Source organism: Gymnogyps californianus, chromosome 19 (genome assembly GCF_018139145.2).
Source record: "Gymnogyps californianus isolate 813 chromosome 19, ASM1813914v2, whole genome shotgun sequence".
Taxonomy (NCBI): Eukaryota; Metazoa; Chordata; class Aves; order Accipitriformes; family Cathartidae; genus Gymnogyps; species Gymnogyps californianus.
The window spans coordinates 10,882,836-10,910,108 of NC_059489.1; the positions used below are offsets into that span (position 1 = coordinate 10,882,836).

The 27,273-nt window shown below is 39.6% G+C and overlaps 1 protein-coding gene across 1 annotated transcript in view; it reads left to right on the forward strand.

Annotated features, from left to right (window-relative positions):
- Positions 1-3,216: 3,216 nt before the first annotated feature.
- Positions 3,217-27,273, forward strand: part of LOC127023936 (protoheme IX farnesyltransferase, mitochondrial) — a 105,945-nt gene continuing 81,888 nt past the window's right edge. Inside the window, 5 exon segments of the mRNA XM_050908281.1 lie at positions 3,217-3,299; positions 3,916-4,040; positions 5,712-5,910; positions 5,913-6,035; positions 15,154-15,278. Coding sequence (XP_050764238.1) covers positions 3,257-3,299; positions 3,916-4,040; positions 5,712-5,910; positions 5,913-6,035; positions 15,154-15,278 — 615 coding nt within the window. The 5' untranslated portion in view covers positions 3,217-3,256.

Genomic DNA, 27,273 nt, shown 5'->3' on the forward strand with positions numbered 1-27,273 from the left:
TCAAACTATTGCATTCTGCTGCTGAGATCTAATTAAGCCCCACCAATCAGATTTATGATAGTGCTAATAGGAAAAAGGATTGTATAATGCTGTTAATATGTGCTCTATAATTAACATTAATGGGAGTCGCGTGGTTAAATGCCCCTTGCATCACCCTGAAAACAGACCTGTAGGTGCAGTGTTTACTTTATAACTGCGGGGAAGTAGCAACAGATACCGAGCAATTGCCCATCTTGGCAATCAGCAACAAAGTTCGAGATGCTTCAGGAATCATTCTGCCGCACAACGGTGCTTGACCTTGGAGCCCTGTGACAGGAGATGAGTCTTCTCCTGCAAGCCTCCATGTGGTCCTGTGACATTGGTACCTGGGCTTTCATGAACGAGATTGCGGGAGCTGAGCGGGGAAGGTGCTGAGAGCTCCCTGGAAGGGCTGTACCCCCTTTTCTGGAATCCCTTGCTGTCCTGGTTTTGGCTAGGACAGAGTTAATTTTCTTCCTAGTAGCTGGTATAGTGCTGTGTTTTGGATTTAGTAGGAAAAGAATGTTGATAACACACTGATGTTTTTAGTTGTTGCTAAGTAGTGTTTATACTAAGTCAAGGATTTTTCAGCTTCTCATGCCAGCCAGCAAGAAGGCTGGAGGGGCACAAGGAGCTGGGAGGGGACACAGCCAGGACAGCTGACCCCAATAGGCCAAAGGGATATTCCATACCATATGACATCATGCCCAGTATATAAACTGGGGGGAGTTAACTGGGAGGGGGGATCGTGGCTCGGGAACTAACTGGGCATCGGTCAACGAGTGGTGAGCAATTGCATTGTGCACCACTTGCTTTGTATAGTTTAATTCTTTTAGTATTACTATTGTCATATTATTATTATCATTATCATTGTTTTTCATTCCTTTCTGTCCTATTAAACTGTCTTTATCTCGACTCACGAGGTTTTTTTTCCCGATTCTCTCCCCCATCCCAGGGGTGGGGGGTCAGTGAGCGAGCGGCTGCGTGGTGCTTAGCTGCCGGCTGGGGTTACACCACGACACTTGCCCAGGTGCTTTCTGGAGCCTTCAGCATTTCGTGGAGCCAGCTTCTGCAGAATCAGCACTTTGCAGAGCCAAACCTTCAGGAACGAGACCCAAAGCCCGTGGAGCCATTTTAGGCTGAAATAGTACTCTGATGTTTGGATACTTGTGTCCACTAAAAATCCTAACATTTTTTTTCTCCCTAGGAGTAGCTTTAGTGGTTAAACCCAAACGGCTACGTGACATTCTGTGTGCCCTAAATCATCATTATTGTTTCACAAGGAGGTATTGCTCTGTCTTGAGGCCTGTGGATAACATTCCCCTTAATTAGAAAAGTAGTGTTTTACCCCCTCTCTCCAGGGGTGCAATTTATTGCCCAAGTGAAAGGCAATGAAAATCATTAAACCTTAAATCTCAGCCCTGACACAGAACACTCGGCTACCTCAATCTTTTCCTCTCTGACCCAAACTGCCCTAAAACCAACCAACCATTCCAGCCCTCTATGTAACCATTGTGTGTGTTTGCTACGTGATGTTTATTTTATTTTTGCAGGTGTAAATTTCAGTTGAGGCCAAATCTGTGGAAGTTACAAAAACTAGAAACGCAAACAGGAACTGCGAAGTGATATATGCTCAGTGATGAGAACTCGGAGTAAAACAGGATATTAACTGTAAGAAATGTGAAGTCCTAATTTCTCCCCAGCTCCCCAAATAGAAAGAGAGTGGAAATAAATGCTTCAAAGTAGGATATTCTTAGTGAATTAGAGTGAGTGTTTTCATTTTATCTTCCTAATAATGATTTAAGATGACTTTTGCATGAATTTAAGCACCATAAAGAAATGAAAGCCTGGGAGGAAGATGGTTCTGAGGAAGATTTCCATGTTAAAATATTGAGAATGATTTTCAAAAGCATTTAAGTGACTTATAGCCTACATCTCCTGAACTTAAACTCTTAAGAGAAAACATTTTAAAGATGCCTGGGGGTGCAATTACGCTTTACAGCTTGAGCAGTCCTAACCATTCCCTTCCCTTTTTGTTCAGACGCCAGTCCAAGGCCCCTTCCTCTGTGCCTTGCACCAGCTTTCAACCTATCAGACCCTGCGCAGGGCGAGTTCAAACAGTTAAACCAGCAAAACGAGCAATTTTTTCCCTTCAGGTTAGCAAGTAGAGTCAGCTTAGCAAAGGATCCAGCCACCCCCAGAACCTGCACGAGGGGAGGATGAGATGACAGCTCTTCAACCTGACCTCCTGCAATGCGTAACTTCACCCAAGGGGTATAGAAATCAAACTTTCATTTTCAAAAATTACTTTAGGAACCAAATACAGATTTTGGTTTTTTTACCAAGCCTTTGGCTCTTTAAAGCTCAGGTCCTTTTCAGAATGAAACTCCAGGTCCTCAAGAATTAATTTATTTTTTATTAGACCTCTCTTGGTTGTTTTACAAGTATTACGCGATCTCCCCACGAACCCCATGGCACCCTCTCTGTCACGGACACCACGTCAAGTCTGCAACTGTTAACTGAAAATGAGCCCAGGGATGCAGATGAGGGAATTGCAACCAGTGCCAGGAACAAGCAGCTGTGAGGATGCCCCAGGCAGGGCTCTGGGCCGCTCCTTCATGGGAGAGGTGTCCGAAGTCTCCAGTCCGGCCCCAGCTCCCACCTGAACGCCCTGATCTGTTATTTTACCCCAACACCTGAAATCCACCCAGCCGTTCTCGCCCTCGGGAGTTATTTATCGGTTTACAGGTGACGCTCGGCGGGAAGCTGCTCTGGCACCTGCTTTGCAGGACCAACGCTCCACCACATCCCCTCACCCGATCGCCTCTCCACGCACAATCCAGCCGCCCGCGGCCGGGAAGCGCCTCTCCCCCCTCTTGCAAAACCACGGGGAGCAGGAGGCGGTGGGCTCGGCCCGTGCAGGGCACCCGCTCCGCCGCCCCGGGAACGGTGGGGTCAAAGGCGCCTCCCCGCAGCCTGACCGGGCCCGATCCCCCGGGCTGCGGCCTGGGGATGCGGGACCGGGCGGGCCCGGCCCGGCCCCCGCTCCCGGCGGGACAGGCCCGGCCCCGCCCGGCCCCGCCCGGCCGCCGCTCCCGCCTCACCCCGTGACAGACATCCCTCCCTCCCGCCCGCCCCGCGGGAAGCGCCGACCCGGAAGGCGTTTAGCGGTCATGCCGGGCAAGATGGCGGCGCCCAGGCGGTGAGGGAAGAGGGTGGCGGGAGCAGCGCTGCGGCCATGAGCGCCGCCCGCCGCTGCAGCCCGCCCCGGGCGCTGGCAGGTACCGCCGCCCGCGGGGCAGCGAGGCCCCGGCGGGGTCTGGGGGTGGAGGGGGGCCGCGCCCGGCGCTGTGCGAGGCCGGTGGGGTGGGCAGGGCCGGGGCAGCGGCTGGGGCCGGGCCGACCCTGGGGCTGCTCGTAGTCCCAGGGGCTGCTCTATATCGTGATATACAGAGCCTGTATATCTTTGTATATATCTCTCTATATAGGGATATAGGTGTCGCGTCACACAGGGGTGTCCTCTTGATGCATTTGACTTTGGTGCTGCGCTATGTCAGCTGCTTCCTTTCAGCGCTGCTTGTGCCCTTTTGCCAAGATAATTTTGTTGATAGCATATAGAGATAGTAATGGAACAATAAACTAAAAATGCATCTCTGGGGAGCTGAGAGATTTGGAAGAAAACCCCAAAACTGTTAGGGCAAGCCTGCACTTTCAGTTCTTTCACCTGGAGCCTGCGAGCATGTTTCTCCCCACGCGAGCAGCCCTGGTTCCCATTTGTTGGGGTGTCTTGTGTCACAGCTGACAACAGACACCGTAGTCTGAATTAGAAGCAAACTCAGTGGCAGAGAATGAACTGGAATCTAATGTTCTGTCTTTTTTTTTTTTTCCTTTAAATAGGATTATTTGTCTGGCATCTGAGGAACACTGGAATACGGCAGATACCATGCCAGTTTGTACATCTGTGCCGTGTAGCCAATGACAGATTGATTACATTTCAGTACTTTAACTTTCTCAAACGAATGGTAAGTCAGGGAGTGTGTTTATCCCATGTTTCTTTAATTTGTTTTGTCCCATGTGATGAGTCAAAATGAAGATCAGTTGATAAAAATAATGTTTTTCTTATCAGCCAAGCTCAGGCAATTCCAAGCGTCTCCTTTTCTGCACTGCATCAGAGTTAAGCACTTGGCATCTAAAACGTTTGAGGTTGGAGGAAACCTGCTGTAGCAAGGACAATGCCTTGTGCTGCAGTGTGTCCTTTACTTGACAGGGGACTTTCTGTGCCTTTGAAGTGGGGCGCTCATCTCCTGATGAGAAACATGAAATGAAATGATTTCTAAAGTTATTATTTATAACAATGCTAATAAGAAAGTCAAATCTTGGCTAGCAGTCATACAAGTGGTAGATTGAACTCACTTGTGGAGGTAGTGGGTTCTGACTGAAGAGTTAATCAGTTAATTTGAATCAAAACTCCTGAGCTCGTTAACTTAATGGGTTACATTCTATAGTGTGCTGTTAGTTTTAGGTATTAAAAGAGCTGTAATTATCATTCAAACCCTTGAAATTGTATCTTCTTCTTGGAACAGTTGTATTGCATGTAAAAGGATGGTAGTAAAAGACATATTTTGCTCTTCCCTGAGTGGTGTCCTGTTTGTTGTACTTTGGAGATATATCTGTGAAATATGGATAAAACTTAAGTCTTACAGCTAATGACTGCTTTGACTGCAAGGAGCATGTATGTCTGTTGGTATTTTTTGAGCTTCAGTCCTGCATGAAGCAAGAGGTGGGGGTGTCTTCCATGCTTCTGGGGATCACCAGCACTTCTCAAATTCTTTTCTTTGGTATTGATTTGATCTGTATTCACATCACTTATTCAGAGTTTCATATTCCTCTTCCTCATTGTAATTATTAATGTGTACTTTAAACCATGATTAGTTGAAAGCTCAGTCTTTTTATGCCTGTCTCTTACGCATGAAATATAGAATATTTTGGGAAAGAAGATAGAAAGATAGGAGAAGCTAAATGCTTTTTTTCTTATTCTGTGTTTTATTCTGTAAGAGTACTAAAAAAGAGGAAACAGCTGTCTCCTGACTTTCTGTTCAATAATGTTCATTTGAACTCCTGTTGAAAATTGTTGTCTAGTTAATTAGCATAAAGTTTGGCATAAGTAGTAATAGCCTAACGTGGGAGATGATTTTATATCATGGGAGGTAGATTGTGTTTTCTGGTATTTTTCTGATTTTTTTCATATCTTAAATATGCAAAAAGTTTAGTGCTTATGTTTGGAGACTGGAGTTGTTATGGGCATGTGTGTACCTCTTTGTTTAAAGGTAAATTGATCAGTTGTAAATCAAACGATATTATCTGGTGGTTTTGAATATGAATAAAGTAGTTTGCTGTTGAAGCTACAAGGGAGGAAGTAGCTTTATCCAGAAGCAATTCTTGAAGCTTAGGTAAACGTTATTGATGTAGCTGTGAGTTGAAAAGCTGCTTTTGTAGTATCTTGTCCAACTTCAGAAACTTTTTTGCATGCGAAATAAGTGTTTGAAATTCAGGCTAACTCAGTCGTGTCATCATAGGAAGTAATTCTCCTAACAATAAGACTAATATAGCAATAATATTGATGTTGTTAATATCCTGAAATGGACAGAAATACCTTCTTAACTATTCATCTTAACATTTCTTGTTTTATTTAGTATGTAACGCAATACAACAAAGACCTCAGCCAACAAGCCAAACCTAAGTCGGATGCAGTTGCATCTCCTTTTCGTGAGCTTCAGCAATTGGATCGAGAAAAAAAGGTTATACTCAAGATTAGAGCAATTTCACCTGTTCATCAATCTTTGTCTGAGACACCAAGCAGAAATGAGTTGAGAGAAGTGAAGTCAGCTGCGGAAACGAAGACTCAGTCGCACCAGTAAGAGCAGAATCCAAAGAAGACAGACAATGGAAAGAAATGAAGCTACGACTGGATGATTTTCCAGGAATTTTGGCACGCTTGTCCAAAATTAAGCTTACAGGTACTACTGGTCATTTTTTTCACTTCTGTGCATCCTGTTTGATATCAGAGTTCTTTAGCACGTTACTAGTACTGTGTAGGTTTTTGTGTGATAATTCCCACTTTACTGACATGAAGTACCTGGATCAATTCCATCAAATGTGTGCAGGGAAAAATCGTTCTATGGAAGCATTTAATAACTTTCCCATTAAATTTGTTTAAACACAGTGAGGAGGAGCTTGCATCATACCATCAGCTAGCTTTTGGGAATCATAAGCCAGCAAGTGTTAGTACAAAAAAAAAGGTGAAACTGGGTTAGGAAGTGAATTTACAAGCATTGTATTAACTATTTAAAGTTGTCTTGCTTAAGTTTACCAATGTTCTGTCTTATTTACTTACTAATTTCACAATAAGCAGTACTAAAGTGAAAGGTGTGAGAAGTACCGACAAAAGAGAATCCAAATGATTTCCTGTCTTATAAAGGAAAATGTTTGAGTGTGACCAATTAGATTTTCTAAAATAAGGTATAATTTACTTTTCTAGTCAATGATAGCATTGTATCTTCAAATCAGCAGTTTAAGCAATTGCCTTGTAGCCTAACTACATTTTCCCTTGTTCTAATAGTAATACTTAACAACTATAAATTACTTCCTTGCTAATAGGTAGTGCTATATATACTTTTATGTCGAAGGGAACTCTAATGATCTGACCAAAGCTTTACATCTTGTTTGTATCAGGGCTAAGAAGAGAAATATAATTTCCTAAGTCCTACTGTGGTGCTCTCTCCAGTGGGTGAAATAAATTCTTGATAATGAAACTGTTGTTCTTTGCCATAACAATTTGTTATAATAAAAATCCTGAATTCGGTTTACTTTTTGAAACTTTTTTTCTTGCAATATATATGTTTTCATTGTTTGTTTCTCCATGGAAAAATTGTACTGACCACATACAGTGTATGATGGTCATTTAATTTTTTTCTCTAATAAAGAGCCTTATAGTTCTCAGTGTTGATGAGACATCTCATGTTTTGGACTTGGCAAAACAGATCTCGTCTGTATGTCCAAATGTTCTTGTCATTTTTAAAAAACCTCAAGGCGTTTATTTTGTGCTGGTAAAGAGCTGGGTTAGTAGACTTGAGGGATGAAAAGCATGTCTTTTGATACTTTACCGTGTCACTTTTACGTATTAACCTTGGTAGTTTCAGATTTAGGTGTATAAAACTCTTACTAGTGCATTCAGCAGTTACCAGGATTATTTTTGCAACAGCTTTGTGGCACATACAACCTCAGCTATTGCCTCTTCTTTCTTTCTGCATAATACAGGTCTTGCCTTTTTCTCCCTCATGCTGTTCAGTTTTAGTAATATCTGGTTTGTGTTGGGCTCACCATGGATAACTTAAGAGCTATATGAACAATTAGCTCTTCTGGCATATTTTCAGTGAGGTGATTTTATTTAAGTGGCTTTTTATGTGAACTTGAAAGCTGTGCTAGTTATTGCAGTAGAATTAAATTTAAAAATCTCAATATATCCAGAAATAAAAAGTTAAAATGCCATGAATAATTGACCAGAGAGAGAGAGAATTAACTGTTTTTTTAAGCACTTGAAATGTATGTTCTTATGTTTGCTGATATTCCTTACGGGTAAGCTCGGTGTTAGTACCACATCTGAGTATTACTGGTGCTCCTCAAAATGGGAGTTTCAAGAACTGCAGCACGATGTAAGAATGTCTTTTTCTGGAGGAAATCATTTTATGTGATACTTTTTTGTGTGGCCTCAGTGTTGCTGTGAAACATTTCAACGGCTTCTAGTCGGCTCTCTTTTAAATGCAAAAGGCAATATTGACAGGCAAGCAAGTACCACTCGTTTTAAAATAGGGTGTTACTTGAAACCTGTAGAAAGCAAAGGTTACAGAGTTTCATTCCCTTCAGGACTGTTGTTTTGTATAAGTCTGGATTTTGAGATGTGCTGTTCTTGACCCAAGGTGAGTGTAGTGAACTTTGTACCTGTTGAGAAGGTATAGAGATACAGGAAAAACCTTAACCTCTCTTCTTGTTGTGATCTTTATGTATGTGGTGGGAAAGATGTTCTGGGATGGGGAGATTTTATTGGAAGTAGAAAGTGTAAAAGAATAAGTTGGATGAAGAGGGGTTTTTAGGAGGGGAGTTCTGTTGTTGGTCTTTATTGGTCATAGGATAGCGTAGGAGACGAGCAAGAAAAATATTGCGTGTAGTGTGCGGAGCAAGGAAACAGAATTAGCTTTTTTCCAAACTTGTGTAATCATTTAGACAAATTATATATTCTGTAAAGAATATGGTGGTGTAGTTCTTTGATTTTATTTTTTTTTAAAAGAAAAATAAATTCTCTGAGGTCAGTTTTTAAGTTAGAAATGACACACAACTCAATTCCTTTCACCCATGAAGTTCTGATAGATCTCATACCCTGTGTGGTTTTTTTGGCAGACTCTTTATTTATACTTTTTAGAGTATGAAATAACAAGAAAACAAACTCTGCATTATGCTAAAATGGGACTTCCTTATGCCCTTTTCTTTTCCTGCTGCTGAAGTAAAGAGAATGTTTGTTTGTATTCTGAACTGTAATTCACCTTTGAAAGGAAATGACTTTAGCTATTACCATACCCTCCTGCTTCATGTAAACTGCGGCTCTTGTGACTCTGCCATTAGAAGCTCTGCCTTACCAACAGGGAAAGATTTTTGTTTATATTCTTTTGCCATAGAAAACAATTAGGGAACTTTTAATTACTTGTCGCATAATCTACCTTTTTGTGTTCAGTTTCCATCCTTTCCCTTCTCTGTGGTGTTCTCTGGCTGCTGTCTGAACAGCTGTATCTTACCATCCACGCACTTGGAAAGCTAATGCATCTGTCTGATTAAGTTTTCAGAATTATAAATGTCATTGTTCTCGACTTTAGGATAAAGTTCATGTGTCACTGAAAATAGGAGAGAGAGATGTGAAGATATGGTAATAGGAGGAAATTCTAATAATTTATAATACAAACACATTAAGAATTTCAGGTTGTCTCATCTTCTTAAATTTAACTTCCAGTTTACATTTAAGTGATGTTTTTGCTGGTGATCACAGATGAAAACTAAGATGAGCTATATGCAAAAACACAGGAAAATTAAACTTCAGTTTTTAATTTGGGGAAAGTGTGATGAAGGCACAATATGAAAAATGCTGAGTATTCTCATTAGATATTTCTCCATGGTTTGGGAACACTTTGTCATTATTGCTGCTGTAGTAAAGGATGTCTTGCACGTTGATCTTTGGTGAGGACAACCAGCTAGATGTATATAGCACCTTATGTAGCACCTGTCTGAGAAGTGGGTGTATCAACATGGGTCAGATGTAAACTTAACTGCTAATTTCTAAACAGCTGTAGAATTTTTAATCTAACTTGCAAGCCTATTGAGGAAGGGGCTGTGTCTTTAGCATATCTCTATCTCTGCTGTGCCTGGAAGAGTTGAGCCCTGACTCCAGGCTACCGTAACATGGATCTACTTCAGAAAGTCATACTAGAGCCCATATGTTTCAAACCTTTATCTACCTTTCCTTTATCCTGTGTTTTAATATACTACAGTTAATGTTTTTATTTGTGTTCACAAGCATATTAATTTGTCTAAAGATTCTTTTTTATACACAATTGTGTATTAACTGGTTGTTGTTTACCCAGAGGTCATATGCAAAGTCACAGTCTCTCCCCCAAAGTCTTTTGCGGCATCTCATTGCAAAGCACTTTCACCTTCCAACTCTTAAAAGGTGTTTTAGAGTTTTGATAGTATTTTCTTCAAAGTACATTTTAATAGTCAGTCCATTAAAGCATGATGAACGTTGCTTTTCTGTTCTGATTACTGAAGACTTGTTTCAGATCTCACTAGAGTGGCTTCTGCACTTGGTATCTTGCTTTGGTTCAGTGTCTGCAGTATCCATGCAGAATCACGGGAACCTCAAAGGGACACTTCAGGAAGTCATCTAATCTATTTTCCCTCCAGACAGGATCACCTTTAGGCATATCATTCCTTACTTACTGTTGCTTTGTCTGTTCTTAAAACCAGCCAGGGAATATACAGCTTCCCTGGGCAGTCTGCAGCAGTGTGTTACAGACCTTACTGCTGAAAAGTGTCTCTGTGTGTCTAACAGAAACTCTTCTTTGCTTCACTCTAAGTAGGGTTTACTATTTCTCCAAACACTAAGAAATCTGGAAACTTCCTCAGAGTAAGGTTACGTTTTGCTGTGTTTCTCTCATTGCGGATGTGAGATGTTCTTTGGTTATATCTGGCTCTCGGAGAGTTCAACCCAGTATCCTATTAACATTATGTAAGAAGAGTTGAGAGTAAATTACCTCTGGTTTTGTCATGGTCTATACCTTAGAGCTAAAATAGGCCAGCCTGAGGTGTTTACACGTCTGTAAATCTGGAGTAATTGGTCATCTTTAATAGAGTCATTCCAGAGTTCACTGTGGTGAGATCAGATCAGAATCAAACCTATTGTGCTTTTTCCTCATCAAAGTGTAATGTCCATGTTATGGACAGAATCACAAGACTGATATAATCAATTCTCTGGGGAGGCCCATACATTTGTTTGATGTTTGTTTTTAAGGTAAAGATTTACATATCATTTTGATGCCATCTGATCATTAGTAGCTCCTTCCACAGGAGGGAGGATGTGGACATTCTCCCATCAGGTGCCAGAACTCTTTTAAAGCCACATTTGGAAGCATCTATGCTTTAGTTTTCAAATCTTTTTTAAAATATGTGAATCTTTGCACAGAGAGAACACGTTTCATAAATTGAAACGGGAGGTTCTGGCTTGACATAAGGAAAAAAAAGTTTCACCGTGAGAACAGTTAAACTTTGGAGCAGGTTGCCCAGAGATGATGTGAAATTTCTATCCTTGGAGATGACAAAGCCCTAAGGGACCTGGCCTGAATTCAGCATTGACCCTGCTTTGAGCAGGAGGTTGGACTTGATGATCACCTGAGATCCCTTCCAATCTCAATTACTCTGTGTTGTTGCTAGACAATGTTAGACAAAAACCTAGGAGTAAAAACTACCAGCTACAAAATTGTGCATGGTTTCTATGTCATGGACTTACTGACCTACATTTAAGATTTGCAAAGTGGACAAATGTGATAATTTATGAGCGTTTTCAGTTATGGAGACTAAACTAGAGCATTTTGTCATATGTCCCCTTTCAAGAAAATAATCCTGTTTTGTTTACTAGAAAACAGCTGGAATTTATTGGATGTATTGCTTACATATGAATTTGTGTCTGTGCATTAGCGATCCTCTAGCACAAAAGTGTTGAACTGGAAATCAGAAGCCTGAGACATTTGCTACTGACTTATGATGGGAACATGAACATCCTGCTTCATCTCTGTGTCTGTTGTGTATTTGTAAAATGAAGATGATGGATATCCAGCTTTGCATAATGACTCGAGTGTTTCCAAACTGCTACGTAATGGAGCAACGACTAAATAAGGTGCCTATGTTGCGTTTGTAGGCTAAAAATCTGGTAACAGCCGCTCTAGTAAAAAAATCTATTTGCTTTAGTGGAGTTCCAGTATGTTTCCACTTTATTCTGGAATAATGGCGTTTATTATGGCATTTATTCTTTAAATGGTAGCTTTAATATAGCTAGAAACTTTGACAAAGATTTATCGATATTTATTGTTTAGATTATTACTGGTCTACATTTATTCTCAGTTCTAAATACATTTCATACGCCTGTCAAGGTAGTTCTCACTTTGTGATTATTAAAACAGTAACTATTATCCTATCAAAGAAACAAAGCTTACTAGTGGCAGCTTTCTGGCAATTTGTTTTCCATGCTCCAAGGAAAACTAATGAAACAAAAATAAACTACTATTACAGTTTATTTTTTGCAAAGCATTTTAAAATTGTTCAATGGTAAAAAGAGATTATCTGCTCTGTTTGTAATATTGCACTTGAATTTTCTATGATATGATGCAAAGAATTGTTTCAAATTATTGTCCCAAATTTAAGTTTGCTTCAGGAGTTTGGCCTTCTTTAGTGTGCAGATTATAACCTGCAAACAAAACTTAGATATGCCTACACCCAAACAACTCTAAGTTTATAAAGGAGACGTTGATCAGTTGTATAGCACTAACACCGATGCTACATTTAGCTTTCCAGAAACCAAAGTGTGAAAACTCTGGAAGGGAGAATTCCATCAGCTTTTGGAAAGCTAGTTTCTTTTAAGGAGTATATAAACATTTGTAGTAAAACAGTGAAATTGTTTCTTAAATTAAAGTAGAAATGCATTTGCTTTTGTCCTTCCATATGTACTGATACAGCATCAGTACAGGAGTGGAAAGGCAATCTAAAGCTGAATTGGTTTGCTTGGCTTTCTACGCTTTTATTTTGGCTTGGCAACTTTTTAATAGGAGGTAAACAAAATATGGCATAGTGATTCACATGCTATAAATACAAATACAGGGATTTATAAAGGCAGATCACATTACAATGAAGCTGAAGAGGAATGTAAAGAATACACTGTAGACTTTTTGAATATGTTTTTATGCTAGAAACATTATAATTCACTCTTTTTTTCACCAATCCATTAGCATTTTCTTTTTCATTTACATTGAAATGGGAGACAAATGTCCCCTGTTAATTTTTGTTAAAGCTAAAAGTGTTTAAAAGAGTGAAAATTAGGTTTAGGCTGAGATCATAAGTTTAAATCCTGGCTTCTTTTTGAAGAGCATATATAATGCCAACTCTCATCAACAAATCTTGAAAGGATCAATTCCATCTATTATGCGATAAGGTGAAGTTAATTTGGCCCCTAAAGCACTAAACTAACAGGGATTAGAAAACAAACAGTCAATGACCTCATTTGCTTGATGTGATCTCAATTAAATATACTTTTCCTCAGTGAGGAAAGTAGAAGAGTAAATTACCGCTTCCACAGTAAAAGAAAATAAACTTCCCAATCCAAAGGGAACATTTTCTTATTTACTCTTAATGTGTTGCATTTGAATTGCTGAGCGATGGGACAAGCAGGGAATGCCTTGTGTTCAGAGCACTGCCCAAACAACTAAAAATAACTGTTTCAATGGGATGAGTGAGAGGATGTACTACAACCTTTTTTAATGAGATCCTGATAAGTCGCACTGAAATGACTGGCTGAAATTAATCTGGAGAAATCAATGGGGACTTTAATTAGTGCTGTAGCTGTACAATATTAGAATTTCTTTAAGGTCAGTGTAATGGTAATGTTACACTGACTGTTTGCCAACCTGCTCCACCTTTCTTCTTCAGTAAATGAGTTGGTGTTTTCCCATAATAAATTGGTATAAAGTGCTCTCTAAGATAAGTTTTAATTAAATTCTTGTCTAGAAGTGAACGTGTGATTTATTATGCAAAAAAATGAATGTAATCACTCTTAGAAATGCAAACGCCACTCTTTCGCCGTCATCTTTTCAGTGTATTTAACTCTATCAGTTGTAAACCAATGCATTTCGTATTTTCTTGTGCGCTCTACTAAGAAGGATCCAAGAGCTTTGAAACCAAGATGCTGTTGTATTTATATAACAAATGGGGTCCAGTCTTTCAGAAGTGATCGGTACCTGCATGTTTGTTAGTCTGAGAGACTAAGGTAAGGTAAGGCTCCATTGTCGATTCATTGTATTTTAGAAGCAGCTGAAGGGGCCGCAGTGAGAGCCACGTGCTCTCTTGGGGAATCGAAGCCAGGGGACTTACCTTGGTGTCAGGCAGAGACCCTGATGCAGCACGCTCGCAGCCAGCCTGTGCGACAGCCACCTGCACAGCATCCTGTGAATCCATTAACAAGGCTAAATAATTAATGTTTATAAAAATAGTATGTCTAATATTATAATAATATTCAGCTGCCAATGGATTTTAATACTTAGAGAAGAGTTTTGATGAGCAGCAAGTTTTCTTCACTGTCTTTTTAGGATTAAATCCTAAGGTTCTTATGCAGGCACAGTTCTTAAAATTAGCACTTTGCATGTGCATCCTTGCTGGCAGGTCTCTGCCATGACATTTATTTTTTCATCTCAAGTAACACTGCTTAGTAGATAATCCAGATATTTTCAGTCAGCAAAGGTTATTTGTCATTTAACTTCAGACAAACAGGAGGCTTTGTAGGAATCAGGAAGATAGGAACATTTTGATGCTTTGATTTGAGCTAGCTGAAGTCTGGAACACGTAATTACATGCAGAATATAATTTAAATACTTTCTGTTTAATAACTATTTATTTCAGATTGTAAGGTTCAAGGTCATGAGCAAGACATTCAGTAAGTGTGCTGACTTTTATAGTATAAGAAATTTTTCACGTTATACTATTTCTTGCCAAAAGTGAGGTTCGTAAGACCTATTATTTGGGTAATTACAATATTAGGATTGAGACTTAGGTAACTTTCATTTTAAGGATGTGATTTGCAATACTGTAATAAAGTTATAATTTTGGATGACAAAACTGAAATGTTGTTTTATTAATCCACTCAAATTTTGAGGCCTTTAAGAGTTGCTGGGTCCATGTGATGATGTGACTGTACCTCCTGCCTGAAGCGGGCATGTCAGATGGGAACAGGGTGATCAGATACTTGTACGGTGAAGTTACTCTTTTCACCAGCTGTAGGCTACATGCCCTGAGTCTCTCTTTGACTCTCTGCACTGCTTCAGTTCCTGCTATAATTTGATACAATGCATATCTCTCAGTTTGGGATTTTTCTTACTGTTTTTCTTCCATGTTAGACTTTGCAATGGCATGTGAGTTACTGGAACAAACGCATCTCCTGTACATGTTGCGTGAGGCAGTTTGATCCTGTAGCAAATCCATAGAATAGGGAATACAGAGGCATAAGTTTTATTCTCACCTCTTCTACTAATGTGCTGATGCTTCTGGGTTTCTCATTTCATCCCTGACAGTTCTCCTTCTCATCTTTGACTTCTTTATGTAGAGTATTGGTATTTATTGTATGCAGTTCCTGGAGGTCCTTTGATCCATAAAGGTAGCAAAAAGTTAATCTGCACAAGGGTTCGTACAGGGTTTAAAAACCTTAACTCTAGTGGTATGTACAAAGGAGACAGTTTCTTGTTGATGCTTTGAACTGTGCTCTCGCTTGTGTTGCAGCTCTGGTTGTAAGCACCGCGTCTGCTGGCTTTGCCATGGCCCCGGTCCCTTTTGACCTGACCTGTTTCCTGCTTGCCTCCCTCGGAACCGGACTGGCATCCTGTGCTGCCAACTCCATCAATCAGGTCAGTCCATCTCTTCATCTGTACCACAAACTGGTGTCATCCTGGCTTCTGAAATGCTGCCAAGGAGTGTAAATGGACGGCTGGGAGTGCTGTGCCTTCAGCTGCTGCGTGAGCTCTGAGCCAGTAAAACAGACACTGCAAAAGGAATATATGTCTGAGAATTAAAGTATAGTTGCTAGGCACAGTGTGTTTATTCAGAATGGAGTTGATCAGGTTTTAAGCCACCCAATAATAATGTTTATCTTGATAATACCAAGCCTGGGTCACTGAAAATGACATAGGAAGAACTGTGTAATTGGGAGTATAAGAATAGCCATCGGGGCTCCAGCCTTACGGGCCTGGTTATTCGGTTGTGTTTTTGTATGACCTTGTTGGATCTCTCTAAAGAATGGCTCGGAGCACCTTTCTAAACGTCTGTAGTGGGACTTTGGTGGGGTTTGTGTGCTGCTGTTCAGGCTGGAATCGGTATCTCCTGTGCATCTGCAAAATGTACTGAACATTTCTGCCATGTGGTAGCTGTTTCATGCCAGAGATGTTCCAGGTGCCTGAACTTGAGCTTCCTGGCATGTGTGAACATGCCTGTGGAGCTTGATGCTGATCTCTCAGCTCTCCTGCAATCCAGCTGTGAAGCAAAGTTGCTGTTAGGCTCTTCCTAAGTCCCAAAGGAGAAACTAACTAGTGGACAGGTAACAACACTTGTGATGTTGAATGGAGTTACAAAGCATAGTAGCCACAGTCACTTTCAGTTGTAAATATGGCCTGGAAAAAGAAGTGGCAGTAGCAGTGCCACCTTTGATAGCACTTTATGATTTCAGCAATCACTTGGGAGATTGGGGGGGGGGCTGAGTCCTGGGACCCTGCTAATAGAACAGGGCTTGGAGGTTTCCTGTGATCTACATCCTGGAGTCACCTTGATTGAGTTGGGCTGTTTGATGTTTACACCTTGTAACACCTCGGTTGTAGGCACTCGATATGCTTTTTGAGATTGCACCCATAAGCACGCATCTTGCTCAGACTGAAGTAAGTACAGGTTTTAGTGTTTGTTTTCACCAAGCTTAAAATTGGGGTCGGTGGCTAACTTCGTGTCTGTTTTCTTCTGCAAAATAAGAAGGATGCTGCATGATTTTTAGTTGCTTGGAAGTATTTAGGTAGCCTACCTAACTTGACAACACTTAGGTAGCCTTGAAAAATAATTTTAAGTCATGCTATTTTCTGAAGTATACATTTGGTTATCATGTACGTATTTTTCACATAAAGTCTGGGTAGAAAAGCTGTCATAACTTAAAGTGAAGCTTTCTTGGTTTTGATGGTTTAGAGGTATGCTTTTTTCCTCCCTTTTTTCCTTTACTACAGTTTTTTAATATTAAAAATTCATTTTGTGACATATCAATCCTTTGAGATATTTACTGTCATATTTACTTTCACCTTTGATATGGATACTACTGGACTTGGAGGAGAATTAATTATTGCTTGTGTAGATACTCCTGTGCAACTTGTATTTCTCAAGATTTTGATAGATCTTCCTAGAGATGGTATTCAAGCACAAATAACTGTTTTTCTCTGTCTTCAGCTTCCATGTATTGCTCAGTGTTGTATTTTGTCTCAAAAGTAGCCCCTTTTTAAACTCTTGGAAGCCACTTCTTAAAATCTTGTTTTTTCAAAATCTTGAGATACTTGGGAGTACCAGGAATCCTGCGCCATGATTTGGAGTTTGACACTTTTGAGGCTGCTGGGATGGGAAAGGAAAGTTAGGAATGCGATAACTTTGTGCTTGGGCTCATAATTCACTATTTACTCGCTGCTGTCTCACCATAGGAACAGCTGTTAATATGCCCTTAAATAGAGAAGGTTACTCCGGCCTCACAAAAAGTGTAAAACTGTCTTTCACAATCTCAGCTGAATGCTTTGTTTGCACACTCACTCATGTTGAGCCAGTTGCCTATGTAGACAGACCTTCAAGGCAACTACTCTTATTAAGGAAAATAAAGAAGCAGAGTTGGTAACAAAGCAAAAGAAAAGAGCTATGGTCTATGACCTTGTTTATCAATGGATCCTTTCAGTCAATGAGTGTCCCTTTCCCGGTGTTGCTGGTGGTGCAGTGTCTGAATTGGCTGGGAATTTAATTTTCGATAAATACTGTAAGCTTGGGTATCCGTCTCGACCTTTGGGAAGGAGTACATTTGACTTGGAACTTCCTTTATTGCTACTTTGCTCTGTCCATTGCTCCCCATACGCATCCTCTTCTCTGACAGCTCATGACTCATGTTTCCCTTGTTGCTCCTTGTTATCCCTTAAGGACCTTTTTATATGATAACCGTCTTTCCGCTTCCCATATTGCTATAAATCTGTACATCTTTAAGGGCAACTCGTCTTTCCCACTCCTCATTTCCCTGATAAATCTGTGTTCACGATTTACAGTCCTCAAATATGTCGTGGGAAGGTAAAGTGTCGATTGTGTGAGATTCTTCCCTGTGATTTAGGACAGGATGTGAGGAGCCTGGTCCTGTGAAAATGTAATAGAGATTCCGTAATATTTGTGGAAGTATTGATACAAACTTTTAACTGTTCAAATTCTGTGGCTTGGGTTTTTTTTTCTTCTCTCAACCACTTCATTTTAGTAATCTAGTAGGAGCTGAGGCCCGTTTACCCCCATTGAATTAAACGGAATTAACTATTTAAGTTGAATTAACTACTGGGGAAGGAGCCAGGACTATGCTAACTAATGCACAGAGGCCAAGGAGTCATGTTTTGTTTCTTTACGAAGTTTTTCTAAAATAATCTTTTAATTATCACTTCCTCCCTTGATTTCAGATGGCTGTATGTCATACTTTAAACTTTTTTTTTTCCCCAAACCGCAAGAGTGAGAAAGTTACAAAAATTTGCTAGAGTGGAGGTTCTTGCCCCACTTTCACTGTCCTTAACAAGAAAGCAATAATAAAAAAATGATGTGAGTTGGCAACATTGTATTTTTCCATTGTTTATAGAAGTACAACCTGGATATTTATCAACCAAAGGCATGTATTTACAAACAAGTTTCACAACCCTTAAATTCTAAATTCTAGCTGTGCTTTCTGATGCAAGTAGAAATCATGTATTTTTATGACAATTCTGTGAAATGGGATAACTATTTTTAAGAAGCTGATGACTTTTGGTTTTTTGCGAAATGACAGCGAAAAGGTTGTGTTTCAAAATATCCTGGAAAATACAGACAAAAAGCACTTGAGCATGGGCTTGCATTAGGGGGAAGCGTGGTGCCTGTTCTACAGCAAGGTCATTCTAGAAACGTTTGTGTAGAAAACGTCAAGAAAAGTATCTTGGAATAATTTATGTTAGACAGTAGTTTGAGAGAAACGGAATCTCTCAGGCTGGCGGAAAATGTTATGAATTCTGGGGATCTGGATAAATATTGGAGGGTCCTTGGGTTTTCCTGTAGAGTGTGTTGGGTCTGTGGGCTGTAAGGGAGTAAACTCCTGCTGGAAGGTGCCAAAGAAAAGATAGTGTTTTATTTCTCTGGTCCTCTACCAGCAGTTCTGCCTCTGCCTCACTCCTTCGTATCACAATACTTCAGAGTTGTACTTCGCACCTAATCTAGCATTTTAGTGGCACGCTAATCCAGTGGTCCCTGGTTCTCTTCCACATCATGCAACACTGTGTTATATCCTTCAGCTCTTCAGTATTGTACTACAACATGTCACCACTTTTCAGTCCCACCTGCTAAAACTGCTTTCCTCTTTTTTTTTTTTCCTCTTTTTCTAATGGCGCTCTTTCTTTTTTCCATCATTGAAGTAACTTAAAATTATTTTGGACAGGTGTTCTTTACTGGTGTTCTATCTTTTCAAAATAATCAATATTTTACAGGGGCTTTTAATTAAACAAAAAAAACACTTAATGCATTTACCAAGGAATAGACTGAGACACATTTTTACGGTAACATTACTAAGCTAGCCAAAACCACCAGAAGATCTCATTATAAGAGATCAGTCTTATTAATTGCAGTTATGGTAAGGAAATGAAAATAGTTCTGGGGTTTCATCTTGTAAACACTGCATGTTAATCTTGAATAAAACAAATAATTATTCCTAGCATATCACTTTTTTATACTGTCCACTTTCCTGACTCTTTCAGTGTTGTATATTGGTATGGATACACAAGAAGGTATTTTACCTTAGTGTTGTTCCTTACAAGTGATAAAATAGAACAATCAAAACATTGGTTTTCTGATTGGTGAAGACCAATTTTGTAACTTATTTTTTCCCTGTACTGTACTCATGCTGTCATAGAAATGGAGTGGGAGAAAATTATATTAAGTTAGTTGATAATCTTTTGATTTTTTTGTAGCTCTGGTTTTTGATGATTTTTGAAAGCTGACTCAAGTTTCAAGGAGGAGAGTCTTACATTTATATTATGGAGAAAACATGTCATTTTTGAGACTTCTAAGATACTAGCCTCTGATTTATGGAGAAGGAGATAAAACATGAAGAGATGTTTACAACACAATACACGGCATTAAAATGTTAAAGGAATCACATGCACATTTTATATGTCAAGTACATTCTTCTGTAACTGCAGCATGGTTAAAAAGTGGGAGAGAGCTATAAAGATGAAAGCAGGATGTTTAAAATGGTTTGAATTTAGTAACAGAGAGATAAAATGATGTGGTTGGATTTGACTGATGGTACCCTGAAAAGGAAGCAGACTGGACTGAATAGCTTAGCTGAAGTTAGAGAGCTGAAAATAAGAAATATAGTAAATACGTTAACCAGAATGAGAGAACAAATGTAAGACCAGTTAACATCCCCGTCCCTTCAGGGTCTGATCTGATGGCTGTGTTTTGCTCTTAATGTCATCCTCTCTTGACAGCGATGATCCCTTAGAAGTGTAGCTGTAATGGGTGGGAAGGATGGGTTTGATGTTAAAATAGTGGAGTGAAATTCAGGATCTGAGTTCAGTTGCCAGCCCGTGGACCCTGTGTGTGATCTTTTGTATTAAGACAAACTATGATGGTCATTTGGATACCGCAGTGATGGGCACCAGGCTAAATAAAGTCAAAACAGAGCAGCCTTTCCTCCAGTTTTTAATCCACTTACTATCTCTGCGCTGCCAGAAGGGTAGCTGTAATCTTCACCTTTTATGATATTTTGCTGTTCTGTAAAGTCTTGATTGACCAGTATGCACAAAACAACTTAAAAAATGCTAGAAAAGTAATAAGCCTGCTTGGAAGAAGGGGCAACATTTGCTTATCTAGAGAAAGGTCAACTGGAGATTACAAATACAGTAACATTTTGAAATCTTCATCATGCCTCCGTTGCCTGTAGATGAAGCTGTGGTTCGCTGTACTGATGGTCTGAAGTCAACATTTTTACAGTTGTTTTTGCAAATATGGGTTAATTGGCAATACTTGGACTACAGGGAATAAAACGGGCAAATTCATCCAATTCAGATAAACAATTCATACCGTAATGGGCCAAGCAACGACGTCATCAGCTGGACTCATGCTAATGTGCTTGTATTCCTGCACTCAATCATAACGAGTTGATGTTTGTTGTGTATTTGTAGTTTTCTGAACTACCTGATGTTTAAGGTCATGTAACAGGATGAAAGGAGTAGGAAAAAGTAAGTTTGAGGGTTTTTTTGAATTTTGAAGTAAATGTTATGAAAGAATGTGTGGCGCTGATTGTCAGAAGTCCAACACCTTGTTACTCTCTCAAGATATATTGGCTGTAACTGTTTTAGCTTGCTGGGCCAGTAAAAATTGTAATTCATTTTTCAAGGAGGGGAAAAAATCCATGAGGAATTAGTTATTGTGAACACTTGCATCGTTGGGAAGAGGAGGGCGGTTGGGAGATGTGCTGCCAGCTTGCATGGCGGAGCGGAGTCTTCTCCTTATCAACTCCACATTTTGCTTCGGGGTTGTCAAGCAGTAACGATGATGATTTTATGTAGATGAGATGCAGCGTCTGAAATAGTTTTTAATTATTAACTCAACCCTTCTTTTCCCTGTTGCCCCTGCCCCACCAAACAGCTTTGGTGAGTGAGAAGGAACCTGGGAGGTTTGTATGTGGTTGGGTCCCACTGATCTTGTGAGCATGGAGGTTTTTTTGCTTGTATCTTCTTTTGTTTCTGCAAGTTTTATAAATATTCTGATTTTAGCTTGATCAGAGGTCCTGCGATACTACTTGTTTCTCAGTTTCCCTATCTGAGTGATGTTTAATGCAGGGGTTTTGATCATAGAAGTAAAAATGGTTCACATTGGACTATTAAACCCCAAGTAACCTATTTGCTTTCTGTGGCTGTGAAAAATAATGTAAAGTGATGTGACATTAGTAGTTGTGTTCCTTTCGGAGAGTGCTGCTGTGGTTTCTGAGCAAATCTGTACAGAAATCTGTTATAAGGATTGAGGCAATAGAAAAAAGTAAAACCAGAGTTAAACTAATGCACAGAAAGTGGTGGTTAGTGATAGATGCTTGGATTATTGAAGAAGTGGAAAAGAAAAATAGCAGGAGTCTGGCAGTCCCTCAGGCCCCTTTCTCTTTATTTCCCAGTGAAGAAATGCAACACAAAAGAGAGAACAGCAATAATTCTCTTTATATTCCCTGAAACCAAGTGTTTTTTTGGTGTTATCTCATTATGCCTAAAATTTTCTTACCAAATATGTGTTTTATTGAATGTCTGAAGGCATGTAGTGGGAACTTCTTATTCTGATGCTAACATTATTAATATGCTCTCATTCAGACCCAAGTTGGAGGAGATGACCTCTGTCAGATCATCCAGCCCACCTCCACTTGATGCAGGAGGTTTGTCCCAAATAATCTCAAAGTTCTATCTTGTCCGCTTTTTGAAAGCTCTGAAATTTTTTTTTTGCTTCTTCCCCTAGCAGATTACTACACTGCCGTGTTTGAATGAGAGATCTTGTTTTAAATGCCAACAAGATTTGCTCCATACAGTGTATTTGAAAAATCAGATAGTTGAATGATTAGTTTGAAGTGATTTAGAAAGAGCCTAAAATTACTTCCCAAAGTTTTGGGTTTCCAAATCAAAATATTTCATGCCTAGCTAATAGCACCTTTCCCTTCCTGCGTGCATCCTGACTGAGCCCACCGGCAGGCGCTTACCCTTTTTCGGCTGGAAATGGAGAGCGAGTCAATCAGCCTGCACTCCTGGTTGTTCATTTGGGATTAACACCTGATGCATCTCTGTCTCTCTCTGAAGTCCCCTTTGTTTTGACTGAGCAGATTGCCTGCAGCAGGCGGCCTTGCCTTTCATCTGCCCCCCCCGCCAGCGATCAAAAGATTGTCAGGAGTGGTTATTAAAACCTGGTGTTTAACTCTGGAGTACAGGACTGTCAGTGTTGGAGGCAGCCTGTGATGTAATTTACAGTATATAATAAATATAAGAGAAGTGCAACACTGGAAGTCTATCTTGTGCTCTAAAGTGTGCTGATATATGCTGCTTTGATATTTTAACTGCTAGGCAACCTTCATTAGTGGTCATTGAAGATCATAACTTATGGCTCCGTCAGATGATTCATAATTCCAACAGTTAGATCAAGTTAGCGTGTAGGAATCCTTGATATCGAGTAGGAATGGCTCAGCTTGTGAAGATGTATTTCATGAGCAGTGAAAATGATGAGCGCTAATGAGAACCAACCTCTGAAGGACCGATAAATTTTAAATGCAGAGATTATTTTTGCAAAGCATAAATTATTTGACCTACAACTGAAACTTGATAAAGGATGTTGGAAAAATATTATAAATTAATGCATACCATTGTTGGAAGAAATTCTTTCCTCATATGCATATTGTGTGAGTGTGGTACATGAAGAGTCTTTGAAAGAAAGTGGATGGCTTCCCATAGCCCTGGAGGGAGGGGCACTTACACCCCAGTCACCAAAGTGTGATCATTTTTTACTACTTTGCCTCCCTCTGTGGTATTCATTATTAGCATAAAGCCTCAGGTTTTACAGGAGTTTAAATCAAAATGTTTTGATTTGATTCTTTCTCTTATGTTACATTTTGTATATATTAAAATCCAACAAAAAACCCATAAAGAGTGGATAAAAAGTTATATTTAATGTTGTGCCCCTTCTTTATGGATCATCGTGCTTCCTGATAAAGAAATTTTTTCTGTACATGCACAAAATAAGTATGTCCCATTGTTTGTTATTTAGTTAACAGGGCAATCAGTGTAAGTATTGGGTGCACACTTTCTCTCCCTGGCTGCATTTGTTGATGAACAACTTATGTCCTAAATGAACACCAGAAAGTGGGTAGGATGGTAAAGGGGATTTTATGGAGAAGATGTGGCTGCGGAGACTGCAGCCTCCTCTGTGCTGCCAGGACAGCGCAAGGGAAACAGCCCTGCGGTCCTGTGTTTTCTTTCTCCCCAGCTGAAACTGTCCTTTCATCCGCATACACTTTGGTGATAGATACGGTCTGACAGTGAATACAGAGAAATTTCTGTTGTTGTTCTGAAATATCAGTCTGATGGACAGGAACTTTTGGGTGGTAACTGCAGAAACCGCTTAACTTCTGTGCATACATGAATCCCCAAGACAATGCATTTTGATGCTACAAGAAGTTTTGTCTCATTAGCACCGCACTAAAAGGTTCTCTGGAAATACTGGGGGCAAGTGAGGTAGGGGGAAAAGAAAGAAATAATTTACTAAATGATTAATTGTCAGGAATACTTCAGTGGTGTGGAGTTCCCTTTAGATCCAATGCCAGATTTCCCCTGGAAACCCTGATCACAGGCAGAACAAAGGAATTTCAAAGGACTGAAATGATGGAATGTGGAGAGAGCACTAGACAAAAGGGAAAACCTGGTACTTAATAAGATTTATCTGGCCTTTTGATCCATAGGGGTATTGCCTTTCTAAGCTTAGAAAAGGAAAAGTGAAAATAACTAGTTGATATTTTTTTGTCAGTCTTTAAATACATGTTTTGACGTTTTCTAAATAACTGAGAATTTCTTCAGCAATGCAGGTATTGAATTCTAATGTTATTAGATAATTAGTGAAATGTCATTTTCTTTTTGTAATTTAAATGGTGTTATATTCATCCTGTTTATTGCCTTGAGTTAGACTCCTGACAGTTTCAAAAACGGCAATCCAGTACCTTGTGTATTGTGCTGTATGAAAAATAATGAGTATGTGGTGAAGTATGACTCACAAGGGTTAAGAAAAATTATTTCCTGGTTCCCTGAAACAGCCTACCAATACTATTTCTTTAGGGAATAGCTCATTGAAACACAAACCCAAAGCATTCTAACAATCCCTTTCCCCTTTTGAATTATTTTAGGGTTTTCTCTTCAAATTTCCATTGTTAAAAAATACTATATAAATGCCATGAGTTCAGATTCTACTTTGTCTTCATAATGTTGGATAGGATTTACGTGCAGTAAAATGGAGTAAAAGTCCTCTTTCTTTAATTTTGCATGACTGTCATTGCTGTTAATACAAAGTTTTACTCTGCTTTGTCTTTGTTACGTGCTCTGGTTATCAACAACTGTGGCCGTGAAGAGCGGACCTAGCTAGCAGAGCACTGATCATGCTTTGCAACTAGCATTGGCAAAGGTGAGCAGGGCTGGAGCAAGCACGTGTAATGTTCTTGTTTGTATGGGCTGCAAGATGTTAATTTACCTTATGAGGTTTTTGACTTATTTTTTCCAAAGCTGCAAGATTTTACAGTAAAGCCCTCGTGCAAAGTTGATTCTGCTGACCTGATCTGCCAGAGCTCAGTAGTGGGTTTTGGGCAGGCAGGTGTCCCAAGGGAATCATCTCTTTCTCTGTTGTAGCTGAGTAGGGAGAAGGAAGAAGAGATACCTCTAGGTTATAAGGAGAGGATGAGGAGGCTCTTGGCACACTTTTTCCTAGGAAAGAGTGAAGGAGCAATTACTATGGATATTCTCCACTGGAAGTGGAAAGGATCTTTCTTGTGCAGTTGCTAGGACTGCTGTGACTGTGAGGTTGAAGATATGAGCTATTTTATTAACAGTGAAACTCTTGTTTTCTAGGGACTTTTCATGTGGGGAAGCTCAGAGTAACTGTATTTCGGGTTTCAATAGGGGTCTGCTGTGAACAGATGCATGGGTAGTGCATATTGGGGTGAATGTCTCTGTAGCCCATGCAATAACTAATACTAGAAAGTCTGATGACAGTGTAGTGTGAAGTGCTTAATTATTTCAACTCTTCTTTCCTTGGTCACATTGATCGCTTTTTGTTATCTTTATATAGAATTTAGCTGTCCTGGTAGCTTGGCACAGATATCACAGTGACATAATTCTTTTGATTTTTCCTTAAAACTCCATAACTAGTTTGTTGGAAAAGCACTTCTAGGATTGTCAGGGTAGCAGGTCACTGAGAGCGTGATAAAGCGCTCCCTGACAGAAGTGATGCACTTGAAAACTCCCCGTCATATGTAATAGCAGTCATCTGCTCCTGTGTCAATGCTGTGGCATTTAAACATTAAATTTTTGAAGGCACCATAACAAGTCTTTGAAGTAGAGTCTGCAGATCATAGCAGATACAAGTTACGGAGGATCCTTCACTCCATATCTATGGTGGTAGCACATAATTTCATTATTTAATACCTGTATTGCAATAGTGTCTTGAGAGTCCGGTGATTTTCCAGCGTAAGAAGGTAATGAGGTGTATCCTGCAGAGTTTGCAATCTGGGAAGTTAGAGAATGTGAAGGTATGTGGGTTTGCCTTTAAAAACTGAAACACTTCTCTGAGTCACATACTTTATTTTTTCAGGGGAGCATAGAGGGAAGATTGAAAAGCGAGTTGATTAGTCTGTAGAAGTCAAGGAAGGTAGTTATTGTCATGAGAGATGTAGTCTTGAATGGAAACAAACTGAACTAAGTATGTAAAAACTCAAGGACCATACATCTTTCTGGATGTGACTTAACTGAACCTTGGAAGTGCTGGAGGAAGTATTAAGATTTGTCAAAGCTTGTGTTTGTTGGTAAGGCTACTTACTAGCATCAGCCTAGAGTTTACTAAAAATCAACACGTCACATCCTAGAAGAAACAAGAAAGTCATTGAGTGTTGAATTATGCTGATTAAAATTGTTACTCATAAAATGCTTTTTAATTTTTCCCTGTATTTCTGCTCACGGATTGGGTTGGATGTTGCTCTAGGCACTAGCAAGGTATGTTGTTTGATTCTTGGAAGCATGCCTATGCTATGCAAGAGGTTTCCAATATATGGTCTGCCTAATTTATGGTAGCATGAAGACACATGGCATGCACAATATCGATGTTGCCAACTCTTGGGGCATTTGTGAGTTGTCCTAAAAAGATCTCTTCTACCCACAGTTGCTGACAGTTGGATTTTTTGTTTTAAAATTTGTCATGCTTTCGGTAGATGGGCATCTGACGCATTCCTTGGGAAGGTGTAGAATATATATATATTGCTCCACAATTCCTTGGATTCTGGTGGAAAACTGCCGTCCAAATTGCACCAAAAATTCAGCAGTATCCCCAGTGGGATTATAACACTGGTATGAATAGAAAGCTGTAGTAAATTCTTTTAAAAAATTTTTATTTGTAGTGTCGAATAGCCATTTACCGCTAAGTGACTTTTTAAGAGGATTCTAAGCGTAAGCTGTTTAATGAACGAGTAAACCACAGCTCTGGGCAATAATCCATTTCTGCTGGTTTTTTATGAGATCTGTATGGAAATTGAAGGAGGAGGTTGGTTTTCAATACCGAAATCATTAGGTGCATCATCCAGATTAAAAAAGCACAAGGCATGTTGGAAGTATCATTAAACTAGGACAAGAAATAAAATGGGACACATGGATGGAAATGTTAAGAGTTGTAGCAGCTTAATAATGTAAGCTTTGACTTTAAACCAAACATGTTTGCAAATCTCTGAGGTTTGGTATTCTCAGGTCACTAAAGGCTGACTCTGTCTGGATCTGTGTAGATTATGTAAATTTTTGAAGTAAAACAGACTTCTAGAAGATGAAAATCTGTCCCTATTATCCTCCT